The following is a 13854-nucleotide window of genomic DNA, read 5'->3' on the forward strand; positions in this document are numbered from 1 at the left end:
ACTCGGCCACCTCCCTGGACGCCCCCGTGCGGCAAGGCCTGGATGGCCTCTGAGAGGAGCCTGTGCCGCTGCAGCCCCACCGCGAAGCCCCTTCCTGGATTATTCTGGGTGCCGGAGCCGGCCTCTGTGCTGGCCGGTGGGCCCCAGTCCCAGCGGCGCGACCTGGAACCTGCAGCGGACTGGGCCACCCAGAAGACACGGTCTGCGTCCTGCATCCCCTTGAGCTGCCCAGGCGGTGGGGCCACGTGGGGGGCTTCCCTCCTGTCCTCCCTGCAGCTCCCACACACCCATCCGCTTTGGGCCTCTGCCTTCTCCCCAGACCCCCTGCCCACTTGGTTGGACGCTCAGATGCGGGAGTGTGGTTCCTGAAGCAGTGCGCTTTCCCCCTCCCTCCCTCTTCCTCTGCACTTCCACCTGTCTCTCAGGGCCCCGCTCCTCCCACCTCCTCCGGGAAGCCTTCCCTGACCCCTGGCAGGGTGACCCTCACCCCCACCTTCCTCCCCTCGCACCTCCAGTCTGTTTGAACCACTCGGCACTTTGTGTGGCCTGCTCTTCTCTCCAGCTAGACTGTGGGCTCCCAAGGGGGTGTCCAGGTGGTGGCCTTCACCTTGTGACCTCCCATCACAGGACTGGCAGAGGGGAAATAAAAAGCTCTTGAGTAAACCAGTGCTTTACTCAGAGTCCAGAAAGAAGGAGGATACAATCTTGTACAGTCTGCAGCCCGCCCATGCCTGCCTCCTCTGTCCCTGTCCCTTCTCCAGCCACTTGCCCCGTGGAGCTCTTAAGGTGAAGGAAAGAAGGGCTTTGGGTCACTTGGTTGTGTGTCTCGGGGACAGGGTGGGGTTTTCCTAGATGGCCCCGGTCGTTCAGAACAACCTACCTGCTTTTCCAGAAGGGGGATTTTAAGCTTCCTAGCACCTGGAGTCATGAGCAGTCACAAATTCACAGATTTTTGTTAGCCCTGGAAACAAAAACCAACCTGTAAGTCCTGGAATCTAACTTTTTTCTAAAGTTCACTGGGTGGGGAAAAAAGACCTGAGGGGTTTGTAGCCTAGTACCTGGCACCTGCCTGGCCCTATTTGAACTTTATATTACCAGTCAGATATCCTTCTGAAATGGCAGAATCCATCGAAAAGCTCTTGTAGCTAGCACATTGCCAAGTATAGCTCCAGCAGCCGGGGACCTGCAGGGAGCACGCAGAAGGTGGGGGCTGGGCAGGGATTTCACGACTTGGGCAAAATGGCCCTGCGCTTCTGCCCTTGGCCACTAGGGGGCAGCGGGTGCCTTTCCCAGGGTGTTCACGGGGAGGGTGAGTGGGAGCTGGCCTGTAGAGCAGGTCTGAGCTCTGCCCTTCCCCTCCCCCCACCATGCCAGGCCTCTCGGGCTGTGCCAGGGGTCACTGCCAGGCACGTGAGGGCAATATGAAGGATGCCTGCCTCGGCATCACTGATCGGAGTTACCAGTGTCTCTTCAAAACACAAATAATGCATAAGTCAGTAATACTAATCCTGAGCACTGACCATGTGCCAGGCACTGTTCTAAACACTATGGACATCACCTCTTTTAATCTGCCCCAGTCTTGGAGAATAACTGCTGGTCTCAGCCCCATCTGACAGATCGGGAAACTGAAGCTCAGAGAGGTTGAGTAACTCAGCCAAGGCCACACAGCTAGTCCGCACGCATCAGAGGCAGGCTTCCCACTCAGACGACCTGCCTGTAGTGCCTGCCTTCAGCCCCTGCGTGCTACTGTGTGGACCCAGGTTCGTTGCAATTCTTGCTGCTTTCCATGCTTGGGCTCATTATTTCCTCTGGATTCTGATGTACTTAGAGCAGAGCCAGGGCCTGCGTGTTTCGAAAGTTCCCCACACCATTTGAATAAGCAGCCAGGGCTGAAAGGTGCTTTCTCGGGGATACTGGTTGTCAGCATTTCCACACTGCAGGAGGCCAGCCTGGGAACTCCCCGGGGCGCTCAGAGATGCCCATGGTGGGTGTCCAGAAGCTGAGGCCCCCGGAACCTACCTGCTTCCTTGAGACCCTCCCTCCTCCTCCCTCCCTGGGGACAATGTGTCATTCCTGGAGCAGAAGGCAGCCCGTTGCTCATGACTCAGTGAAGCAGCCACCTGCATGCCTTGGCCAGCACAGCCTCACCCCAGCCACCACCATAAGCCACCCTAAGGGCCTAGTGGCACCCATTCCTGGCCACCGGTCTTTTCTATTACGTGTGTGGACAGTTTGCACTCGCTGGGACCATCACCCCATCACCCTCGTCCTCACCTGCAGAAGTAGATCTCGCTCCCAGCTGCACCTCAGCCTCTCTACCCCACCCCCACCCCTGGCATGCCCACCTCCTCCCCAGTGTTCTGATTTAACTAATCTCCACAGTCTTGGGTGTTTTGCAAAAGCCCCCAGGTGATTCTTCTAATGCGGGGCCAAGGCTGAGGACACTGAACTAGTGACCCCAAAGGTCGATTAAGCACACCATGTTGGTGCTTGACAGCTCAGCTCTGCCTGGGTTTCTGTTCACCTCTACCGCCCATCGGCTGCGTGGCCTCAGGCAAGCCAGGCCACCTCTGGAGGCCACAGTCTCCGCATCTGGAAGGGGGAAATAATAGTAATACCCACGTGATAAGTCTCACGAAGACCGAGTGAGAAAGTGCACGTCACTTCCTTGGTACCGTGCCTGGCACATAGTAGGTGCTTGTGAATTCCCGTTGTTACCACTGTCCTGTGCCAAAAAATGGAGTGTCTCTCAGAGAGAGCCCAGACATTTCAGAATGGTGCCCAGAGTCCGGTAGAAGGGCCCAGCCCAGTGTGTCCAAACCGCCTGGATTGAGACCCCGGGGGTCGCTGCTGGAGAAACCCGGCCCACGCCCGCTGGCTTTCCAGCCTCCCTGCCGGCCCCCTCCCGGGAGAGGTGGTCACCTAAACACCACCTCCCTCTTTGCCAGCAGCTTCTCAAGTCAGCATTTGGAGCCGCTCCCAGCCTCTGCAGCCTACCGTGGAGTTAACACCCACCCATACGGCCTGAAGTTCACAATTCCCTGGGTCTGGCAGAGGTCTCACGTTGGGAGACAGGCAGCAAATATTGTGACTCACGGCAGACAGAGTAGCTGCTGTGGTCTGCGCCTATGCTCTCTGTTGGGGAGGATTTTCTCCTGGTGGACGGCTAGAAGCCTGTCGAGTTAGGGGAGCTGGCTGTGGGTCGGCACACAGTCGGGCCCCCGCTGGCCATCCCAGGGTGCTTGGGCCAGCCCCTTTGCCTCTCCAGGGCTCCGTTTTTCTTTCAGCTCCCTGGCAAGAGCTTTTGATAAGGCGCCTAGCTTGGGGTACAGCACCGAGCAGGCACCCCCTTCCCCAGCCCTTGCTGGCTTTCAGCTGGTCGGGTCCAGCCCCTTGGCTGTCTCTTAGCACCCTACTGTGTGCCAGGCCCAGTCACTGTCTTAGATGAGGAAACGGAGGCCCAGAGGGGTAAAGCAACATGCCTACAGTATGTTTGTACCCTAATTCCCAGGCCACAGTCACATTTCCTCCTAATTGTCCCCCAAATGTCCAGGATCCTGTCCAGGACCACACATCTGGCTGTTATGGCCCTAAATTCTCACCCCCCCTTTTTTTTCTCTCCATAACACGGTTTACTCGAGGCCTGGCCGGCTATCCTGCAGAACATCCCATCGTCTGCATTGTCCATCAGAGTCCAGCCCCTCCCGGTGGCTTCGTCAGCTCCTGAATTGCTAACAGCCGGCCTTCCTGAGCACCTGCTATACGCCCAGCGTGGTGCCTGGTGCTGTTTGCCTTATCCCTGTGAACCCGCTTGGGTCAGTGAGGTAGGTATCGCCCTTGTCCCCATTCTGTTGATGAGTAAACGGAGGCCCAGGGAAGGGAAGTGACTTGCCCTGGGTCACACAGCAAGCAAGGGACAGAGCGGGATTTGAAGCCAGATGTTTGTGAGTTCAGAGCCCCTCTTGTGCACTGTTCTCCAGGAGATGACCAGGGACTTCCCAAAGCCCCCTGTCAATTCCCTGCCTAGTTGTCAGAACGGAGATGTCACTTCTGCCCTGGAGGCACCGGCTCAGCTCACCCCCGCTGCCCCCTCGGCCGTCCTTGCTGCCCACAGCTTGGACCCCCTGTGGTCCGACCAACACAGCCAACAGGCAAAGTGACCATGTTGCCGAAGAGCGCTACGGATTCTCCCGTCTCAGGAGAGCCACCGGTCCCCTGAAAACTGGGCCCTGGGTTGAACAAGAACCACACCCTGTGTCTTCTCAAAAGGCTTCTCTGAAGCAAAGGCACTAGTCGCCGTCATCAGCCAGGTGTTTGTAATTAGAATCCAAAAGTGTCAGGGTCAGGGGGACCCTCGGAAATCACAGTCCAGTGTCTCACTTGCTCTCGATGGGAAACTGAGACCCAGAGAGGGCGACAGACCTGCCCAGGGTCACAGGGTGGGCCACCTTTTGGTTTTCTCCTCCCCGCTGGGGCATCACAGGAAGAGCACCGTTACCTGGGGTCCAGAGATCCGTCTCACCTGCCGACTTTGCAGCCTGGGGCAGGGACTTACTTCCCTCGGGGCCTCAGTTTCCTCAAATGCAAAATGCCAGGCTGTATGCTAAACCCCTCAGGCGTCTCAATCACTGATTCCCACAGGTGAAGGAGGACCACAGTCCCTTATCTGAGCCCTGGGGGGCCAAATGTGATGAATTTGCGGTTTTAGGGACAGAGACCCTGTGTTCTGTGGATGGGGAATCCGGAGGTAAAGGCGTGGAGAGGGTAAAGATCGCCCATGTTGGGTGTGCTTCCAGATGAATTTAAGCTGCTGGGTTTTAGAACCGCTTGGATTGCGGGCCTGGGGAAATTCTCCCATTTCGCAGAGAAGCAGACACACACTCCCCCAGAGAGAAGTCCAGTGACTCGCCTAAGGCCTCGGACCAAAGAGGGGCGGGGGCCAGCCTTGAACGCCATCTATCAGGCTGGCCACCACCTCTCTCCCCGCACGGTCAGCCCCCGCCTGTCTTTGTTCACTGAAGGGAGAGAGGTCTGCACCTGCCAGTGGGGTCTCAGAGGCCATCCTGCACAGCAGACTGAGGGCCAGGGGCGCTGGGCCCCGAGTACGCCGGCTCAAGCTAGTAAATCAAACCCGAGCCGTTCAATCTTACTCTCTTTCCCCACCGTAAAGCTGCAAATGCGGCTGCAGGGAAATGGCCCCGTGGGAGGCCCTCGGGGGTGTGATTCTTCCTATAAACCGGGGAGGGGGGGCCACAGCCCGAGGGACAGAGAAAGGCCCTTCCTGTCCTCCTGGGCTGCCCCTCAACCCCCTCCCGGCAACGGGGAGAGATGGTGGGGGGGCCAAATGCCGCAATCCTCACCACCCTCGTGGGCTACCAGAGAGGGGAGCTGCCTAACCACACACACAGGGGAAGAGACGGGAATCAGGCCTCTATCACAGGCTGCTCTGCCAAACCCCCTCCCCGGCTCAGGAGATTAACTGAGTCTGTTCTCATACAGTGTTTTAAATCTGATAAGGAAAACATCCATTTCGAGGCATTTGCATAATGTACTCGCTGAGGCGAAGGAATCACCTGAATGCAGATGGGGGCACCTGGGATGAACCTGACCCCTCGGGCCTCCCGGGCATCCTCCCTGCCTGGAGACAAAGGAGCTGCCCTCCTCCCCACGACTGCCCAAGGTTGCAGGCAGGCGCTGGCCCTGGGACCCTGGATGCTATTCATTCAGCAAATACTAAATGTGCACCTAGTACGTGCCAGGAGCTGGGCGAAGCTCTGGGAAGACAGTGACTGGTAGGGCTACCCCTGCCCTCCCGGACATGCCGGCCTGTGGCTCTGTGTGCCTTTACCCCGCTGCCCTCCACCTATACCTCAAAGCCTCTGAGGAAAGCGTGGGGGGCCCCGTTTTAAGGAGACTGAGGCCCAGGGTGAGGGGGTCCCTGCTGTGAGCCATGAAGTCAGCAGAGGCGGAAGGTATGCCTTGATGGGTCCCTCTGGATTCCAAATACAGTGCCCTTCCTCTGACACCCCAGCTGTGAGGAGAAAACCAAGGCGGCTTGCTGTGGGAGGTTAGGCAGGTGTCTCGCCCTCTCTGGGCCTCAGTTTCCCTATCCATAGAAATAATAGTGCCCTCCTGTGCCTGGAGCTTTGCCCTCATGCCCCTTTTACTCTTCTACTGAGAAGAAGAGTATGGCTCTCCTCTTCTCAGTGATCACTATTTTATGGCTCTGGGGTCAGGCGGGTCTGGCCTTGATCGTGGCCGATCACCTGTAGCCACTCGGGCTGGCCACACGCCCTCTCTGAGCCTCAGGTTCCTTACGTGCCAAGTGGAAATGCCAGGCAACAATGCACATCACACAGAGCCCAGAGCCTGGTGCGTGCAGTCAGTGGGAGCCGTCGTTATTATCTGCGATGGGGAAACTGAGGCTCAGAGAAGTGACGTGACCCCACCCGGAGGCAGCCAAGCTGGGATGGGACCCCAGCAGCGTCTGGCTGCAAAGCCCCGGGCCGCCTCCACTTTCCTCCCCAGGTGAGGCTAGGTTTTACTGACTCGTCCTGCTTCCGGAGGGAGAAGACGGGCGGGACTCAGGGCGAGGAGGCAGGTTTGGCTAAGCTGTCTCGCACACTGTGGCCCCTAGACCAGTTGACGGTCACGGGTCTGGGAGTTGGGGATGTGACCCTGGAAGAAGAGACTCTCCTCGGACTGAGCACCTGACCTCTGTTAGCAACATAGGAGCCCTGATACTAACGTTCCCTGATAGAGCTGCAAGGACCCACACTGTGTAGATGCGGAAACAGAGACCCGTGGTGACACAGTGCATTTGTGGCAGAGTCGGGACCCGAACCCAGGCCTCGTGACCGTCTGAAGGTGCTGGGCTGAGATGGGACATTCCAATGGCCGGGGCCGCTGACGTGTCGTCCTAGGACATGCTAGAGCTCCTGCTGGCACCCAGAGCCTACTCCCCGGAGGCCCAACAGCGCGGGCACAGATACGGGAGTCTTCGTGGCTTTGACAGGGAGCAGGGAAGGGAGGCACGGTGGGCCAGAGTCAGGACCCCCTCTCTCCCCATCTGCCTCACGTGGTTGAGGAACACATGGTCCGCGAGTTGGGAGATTTCTGAAATGCTGTGTGACTTAGATAAGTGGCTTGCCCTCTCTGGGCCTCGGTCTGCTGTCACCCTGAAGATGTTTCCAGTCCCCTGAAAAGTGCCCTGAGGTTTTCCGCCTGCCCCTCGGCACCACATCCGAGAACCTCTGCGCTCGGAGCCCCCATACTGGCAAGCCGTCAGAGACCAGACTGGTGATGCGATAGGATCCGGCTGCAGGGAGGACGTCACGCCTTGACTCCAAGCTCCGATCATCTGTTGCTCTGTGGGTGGGGGACCCACTGTCCTCCAACCTTCCTCTCTAGTTTTTAAAGAGAATTCAGAATCTGGATTTTTGGATAAAATACATATCGTCAGCCAATAAAGAGAAACCAATCTAAAAAAAAAAAAAAGAAAATTCACATGGCCAAATCAAGCTCTTCTGTGGATGGAAAACTGCCCGGGGTAGAGACCTCTTTCAGAGACCGTCTCCCCCTAGCTTTGGAGAGTGAGCTGGGAGTGGGGGCACCACCTGTGGGAGGATACCCGGCCTCCGGCGGAATCTGATTACCCCTCGGCACCCCCAGGAAATGGCAGGCGGGTGGGTGGCGGGGGCGGGCAGGGGCGCCAGAGGTTGGGTTGAGAGCTCTTCCCCGGGAGGCACAGATGGTATTTTTTTTTTTTTTTTTTTATCAGAGTCAGCATTGGCTTCTTTCTGCTCTGATGAATAGATTCTAAAGAGGCAGTGACATTATTCGAGATAACAGAGGGAACAGAAAAAGGGTCAGCAATGGAGAGAAAATGGCAGAGCCAGCAGATAAAGGGGAGGCCGGCGGGGGCGGAGTGCCCTGGCTGGGGTGCCCCCCCCCACGATAGTGATGCCCCCCACCACCCCCAAGCCCCTCTCCCTGCGGCGGGGGCTGGAGCACCGCCCGGACCAGAGCAGGGGAGGCCCAGCCAGCTGCCGCCCTGCGTGCCTGCTCGCCCCGCATCCCGCCTCCGTGGCCCGGCTGCCCATTCCGCCTTTTCAATTCCATTCAATTAGGCCTCCCCGCTCGGAAGCTTGTCTCCTCTGATATCCAGTTTAACTGACAGGGGATTAGAGCTGTTTGTATTACACACACACTCTCGGGCCGCTAAACCTCCGGCGGGGCCCAGGGACCCGGGTTATTTCTGGAGCCCACAGTACCGTCCCTCTCAGACCTGCTTCCTTTGGGGGGTGCCAGGGGCCCTGCTGTCTGTTGCACAGCCCCGCCCCCTCCCCGGACCCCTCCACTCCAGGCCTGAGCAGTAGAGGGAAAGAGCCCAGATAGAACTGGGTCCAAATCCCAGCTCTGTCACTTGCTGGCTGTGTGGACTTGGGCAAGCCCCTTCACCTCTCTGAGCCTCAGCCTCTTCGTCAGCCCATCAGCCCATAAGGTGATACGTGGGGATTAAGTCAGGTAACAGGTGTAGGGCACTGAGCACGGTGCCTGCGTATTCGCTCTGTATTCGCTCAACAAATGTGACTGCCTAACAACTCTGTGCCAGGCGTTGGTCTGAGTCACCAAGGAGGGGGCCAACCAGACCCCGTGCCTACCGTCGAGAAGCTCACATTCCAGTACAGGAGATAGGAAATAGATTCATGGGGCTACATGAATCCACATAGGGAGGGCCGGGCAGGTGACAGCAGGGACGGTGACCATGAGGATGATGATGACAGTGACAACGATGATGGCAGAAATCTGCCGTTTCCTCTTCCTGGAACACCCCCGCCCCTTCCCATCTCTCCCTTTGACATATTTCCAAACCCTGCAGTCATCTGTTGTTACATCACCTGTCACCCCAGTAAATTGCCAGCCCCCCCTGAGGGCAGGTGTCACGGCTGTCTCTCTCACTGCTGTCCCCCCCGAGTCGAACACACTACCTGGCACTTAAGAACTTGAGGATTTCTGAATGAATGAGTGAACGAACAAAGGAATGAATGAATGAATGAGGAGGAGGAAAGTAGAAAGCAGCCCCTCTCACCTGCAGTAGGGAAGGCTACCCCGCTCGGCTTAGGGGACTTGGCTGCCCCAGCCCTCCAAAGGGGTTTGCTGGGTTTGGGAACGGGTGGGGGTTGGGGTCTTGGTTGGAAAGGGGTGGGGCACTTCCTTTCTTATCTTTTCTTCACTCAAAGGGAAAGAGGGGCCTCCACAAATCCTCCCTCTCTCAGCAGCTAGGGCACCGGGGAGACAAAGAGCATTTCTAAAGTCCTTTGAAGGGCTGGGCTGGAAGGCCCCCAGCACAGGAAATGCCCTCAGCACAGGAAACGCCCCCAGCACCGGTCTGTGCCCCCTTCCTCGCTCCATTTACCAGGCTTTGGGGGCCCCTGGCCGTGGGGCGGTGCAGGTCTGGCCATTCATCAAACGTGGTGCAATAAAGTAACAGCCATCGGTCCCTATACACGTTCCCCATGGCGGGCTTGACATGCACAAGCGCTCTTCCTTCTCAGCACGGTTCTCTGCGGCGGGCGTTGTCCCCATTCTCCAGAACAGAAACCGAGGCCGAGTTGTGGTGGGGCATGCCAAACCTCACCCAACCGGGAAGGAAGGGAGCTGGATGGAACCCAAGACTGAGGTTAGACACCTGCTCCTCTGGCAGAAGGGAAGACTGAGGCTCAGAGAGGGGAAACGGCTGGTCCTCAGACTCACGGCCTTGTTACAGGAGGAACCAGGTGGAAACAGGTCTGCCCGACTCCAAATCCCGTTTGCAGTCTCTACCCTGCAGTTTCCTCCTCAGCTCAGGTGCCCAGATTGTTTCGGATTTGTATTAGGTCCTGAGTGGGCAGTAAGGGCTTCAAATTGACCACGCAGCCACTGTTGAGCCCTTCAAGGGCCGATCCTCGCTGGTAAGAGAGAGGTCATCCAGTCAGAAGGGTAACGTATTAAGATGTAAAGAGTTATAAGAATTAAATGACAAATAGAAACTGCGGACCCTCTCACAAGGGCGCATGTATGGTTCATTTTTCTGAGGAGTTGGTCGGGGAGGTTGGCCTTGAGGAACCCACGGATTTGGGAAATGGAAGCCCATATGATATCTTACAATTACAATGAATTAATCGTCATTATAATGACAGGAACCATTAACAATCGCTGTAATCAGACCCCAAGTTAATAGGTCTTACTGTTCCCATTTCACAGATAAAGATGCTGAGGCTCAGCGAGATGAGGTGATGTGCCCGAGGCCAGCCAGCTGGTGAGTGGGACTGAAGCCCAGACCCTTTGACCCCAAAGCCACTTTCTCTCCCTCTACCCTGGGCAATCTCACAGGATCTCACAAGCAAGCGACTCTCTGGCCCGGGTCTAAATGGCTGGGCCAACATTGCTTCCCAGAGCATGCTTCTTGGTCAAGGAACCCAGGGGACGTACCACCTGGCACTGGGGTCCCAGGGGTGAACGAGACCCATCCTTGCCCTCCAGGGCTCACAGGGAAGAGCCAGATAAGCAAACTGACAATGACCGTAAAGATCAACAGGTTCTGAGTTACCCTGGGAGCCCAGGAAGGGGTGGGACACATCCCAGCTGGTGTGTGGGGATGGGATCAGGGGAGGCTTCCTGGAGGAGGAGATGCCTGGGCAGAATTTTGGCTGAGTTGGGAGGTGAAGGAGGGCGTTCCAGGCAGCAAAGGCACTGAGGCGAGCAGTGCTGGACCATGTGCAGAGAAGCCCCAGGTGGTTTGGTGTTCAGATGGTGCCCGGAGCCAACATGAGGCAAGGTTATCCTGAGAGCCCTGGGGAGCCAGGGTGGGAAGTGGGCACCCGAGGGCAGGTCACAGCTGTGCTTTGGAACGTCCCCCAGCTGTGGCATGATGAATGGATGGAGAAGGGCAGTGGGAAGTGAGGGACGGCAGCGTCTAGAAGGTAGCAGTGGCATTAGGGACGGATGGAGAGGTGGTGACCGATGGGAAGATAAGCAGGGTGCCTGGAGGGACCTTCTGATTTGGGGGTCCGATTTGTCTCCTCTGTTCAGGGAGCAGATACGCTCCTTTTTTTTACCAGTCTCCTGCCTCTGCTGACTCCCTAGTGGGCCTGGGTGTCTTTTATGCCTTTTTTCTATTAGTGCCCTAGGGCTGCCATAACAAAGTGCCACAGACTGGGAGGCTGGAAACAACACAAATACTTTCTCGCACGGTTCCGGAGGCTGGAAGTCTGAAAGCAGGGTGTCAGCAGGGCCACGCTCCTTCCACGACTCTGAGTGGAATCCTTCCTTGCCTCTTCCGGCTCTGGAAGTGGCCGGCAATCCTGGGCATCCCCCGGCTCACAGCTACATCCCTCCACTCTCTGCGTCTGTGGCCACACAGCGGCTTCTCCCCATGTCTCCGTCTCACGTGACTTTTCCCCTTCTCATAAGAACACCAGTCACACGGGATCAGGGCCCACGCTGATGACCTGATCTTACCTCGATGACATCTGCTGTGACCAAATAAGGTCACATTCACGGGTACCAGGGGTCAGGGCTTCGCCGCGTCTTTTGGTGAGGGACACAACGGAACGCCTAACACTCTGAAGGGCAGGCATTTTCCCGGTTCACGTCTGCAGCTCCCAGCCCTCGCCCAGAGCCCGGTGCGTGTCAGCACTCAGAGCGGGAGGTCACGGGACGAACAATGAGCCGATGGAGTCAAGGCGTCCAGCGTCTCCTCCGTGCTGACCCCCACTCCTCTGACAACGCAGCAGCCCCAGCCCAGCCGGCATCTGGGCCACACAGGTCTCCAAGGCCGCCTTTCCCGTGGGTTGTTCTCTGGAAGAAGTGGTGTTGATGTCAGCAGATGCCTGTCACTTTCCTTCCCCAGCAAAATCTGAACTGTCAGAGTAAGTGAAATAGTCATTGCCTATCCCCGCGTTTGAGATTTTATTGACAGTTTCATTGTCACCCAAAAAAACCTCCTTTTCTCCGTTGGCATTTTTATCAGGTGATTCTGGGGGCAGGAAGGGGATGAAGGGCTGGCTCCTGAAAACGGGTTTTGGCAGGTGGTGGGGGCTGGTTCCCCGGCCTGGGGGCAGCGCGGGCAGAAGACCCCCACGGTGGGCTCCACCGTGCCTCGACTCCCGCCAAAAACTGCTGGGTACCCCGTCCAGGGGGCAGGAGGGAAGTGAGAGATTGGGGGGCCCCTGGAAAAAGCCACGGTGGCCGAAAGGGGCTGCCCAGTTTGGTGGGTCTTTAGACCCCTCTCCTGCCTTCCCCAGTGGGCACTGGGGAGGCATCCAGGGGCTGGGGTGAGAGCATTCAGAATCAGACCACGCGGGTGCAGTTCTCAGCTCAGCGATATGTACTTTAGGGCAAGTACTTTGCCCCACCGATCCTCAGTGACCCCATCTGTTAAATGGGGTAGTAGCAGGTAAATTCCATTGGCTGAGGCTTCTTTGGACTGAGTACCCATTACCTGGTTTGGTCCTCACTAGAATCCAGACAGCCGGATGCCCTCAGGATCTTCACTTCAATGGTGCAGAGAGGCAAGGTGGCCCGGCCAAGGCCGGCCACCCCAGCCGGGAGGTGGCGAGAGTGGTTTGAACCCAGAATGTGAGCCTCCCAGCTCACCCGTGACTCCGCCTCGTAGGATTTGTGGCAGAGTGCAGGCAGTAAAGTGACACCGCGCTGGCACCCAGGAAAAAGCTGTCTGCTGTTCTGATCGTCATTGTTGTCATTGTTGTCATTGTTGTCGAATGGGCCCCTCGGCAGCCACCCTGTCCCTGGGGCTCGTGGGTGGGTGTCGGCCCAGGGGATGTGGAACGAGCTCAGGGGTTGCACGGGGACTGGGGACCCAGCCAGGAGTTCCACCCCACTCCATGCCATGACCCCCTCTGCGTCCCCCTTCCCCGGCCCCCAGCAGTGCTGCAGGTGGGACGGTCGGTTACCAAGCGGGCAAGGGCAGCTGGCTAGGGTGGCAACCCCAGGCCTTGCAAAGCTGCTTCACCACATCCAAGCTGCGCAGATGGGAAACGAGGCCCGGAGAGCCGCCCCTGCCTGGGGCTGCCCAGCCAGGCAGGTGACTACAGCAATGAAGTTAAAACAACGGATTCTCAAGTCAACTGGATCTGAGTTTGAGTTCTGCTGCGCCCACTGTGCCTGGGACGAGTCTCACTGAGGCGCAGCTTCCTCCTCTGTCCAGTGAGGAAATAGAAGTGCCCCTCCCAGAGGGGGGCAAGACCTCAATGATGCTGCACAGAAATTAGCACAACGGGGGCGCCTGGGTGGCTCAGTCCGTTAAGCATGCGACTTCGGCTCAGGTCATGATCTCGCGGTTCGCGAGTTTGAGCCCCGCGTCGGGCTCTGTGCTGATAGCTTGGAGCCTGGAGCCTGTTTCAGATTCTCTGTCTCCCTCTCTCTCTGTTCCTCACCCCACCCCCCGCCCCGCGCTCTGTCTCTCTCTCAAAAATAAACAAAGATTTAAAAAAAAAATTAAAAAAAAAAAAAGATCTCAGACGTCAAACCCCTCTGGGTGCCCAGGAGGAGAGTGAGGCCCAGGGAGAGAGAAGACTTTCCCCGGAGGAGCCGAGCTACAGAGTTGGGCTGGCTTCTCCACCTCCAGACTCCTGGCCCTGTGCTGTTACCACCTCCCAGCCCGGCCCACCTCCTCCGCTGAGCCCCTTCTGGCCCTGGCCTGCCCTCCTTCCCGTGTCGCGGCTCCCGTGGCTTCGAGAGCCCGTGCGGCGGGGCCCGCGGCGAGAAATGCCATTCTGCCTTTCCCCGGCACACTGAAGGTTTTGAAAGTTAAAGTATTACCGTCGGCTTTGTTGTTGCCTAACTACGACA

At 57.7% G+C, this 13854-nt stretch overlaps 1 protein-coding gene across 1 annotated transcript in view; it reads left to right on the forward strand.

Moving 5' to 3' along the window:
* Window positions 1-13278, forward strand: part of MVK (mevalonate kinase) — a 35281-nt gene extending 22003 nt beyond the window's left edge. The window contains 2 exon segments of the mRNA XM_053206195.1: window positions 1-3824; window positions 10246-13278. Of these exon segments, the coding sequence (XP_053062170.1) occupies window positions 1-369 (369 nt within the window). The 3' untranslated portion in view covers window positions 370-3824; window positions 10246-13278.
* The last annotated feature ends 576 nt before the right edge of the window (window positions 13279-13854 follow it).

This window comes from Acinonyx jubatus, chromosome D3 (genome assembly GCF_027475565.1).
Source record: "Acinonyx jubatus isolate Ajub_Pintada_27869175 chromosome D3, VMU_Ajub_asm_v1.0, whole genome shotgun sequence".
Taxonomy (NCBI): domain Eukaryota; kingdom Metazoa; phylum Chordata; class Mammalia; order Carnivora; family Felidae; genus Acinonyx; species Acinonyx jubatus.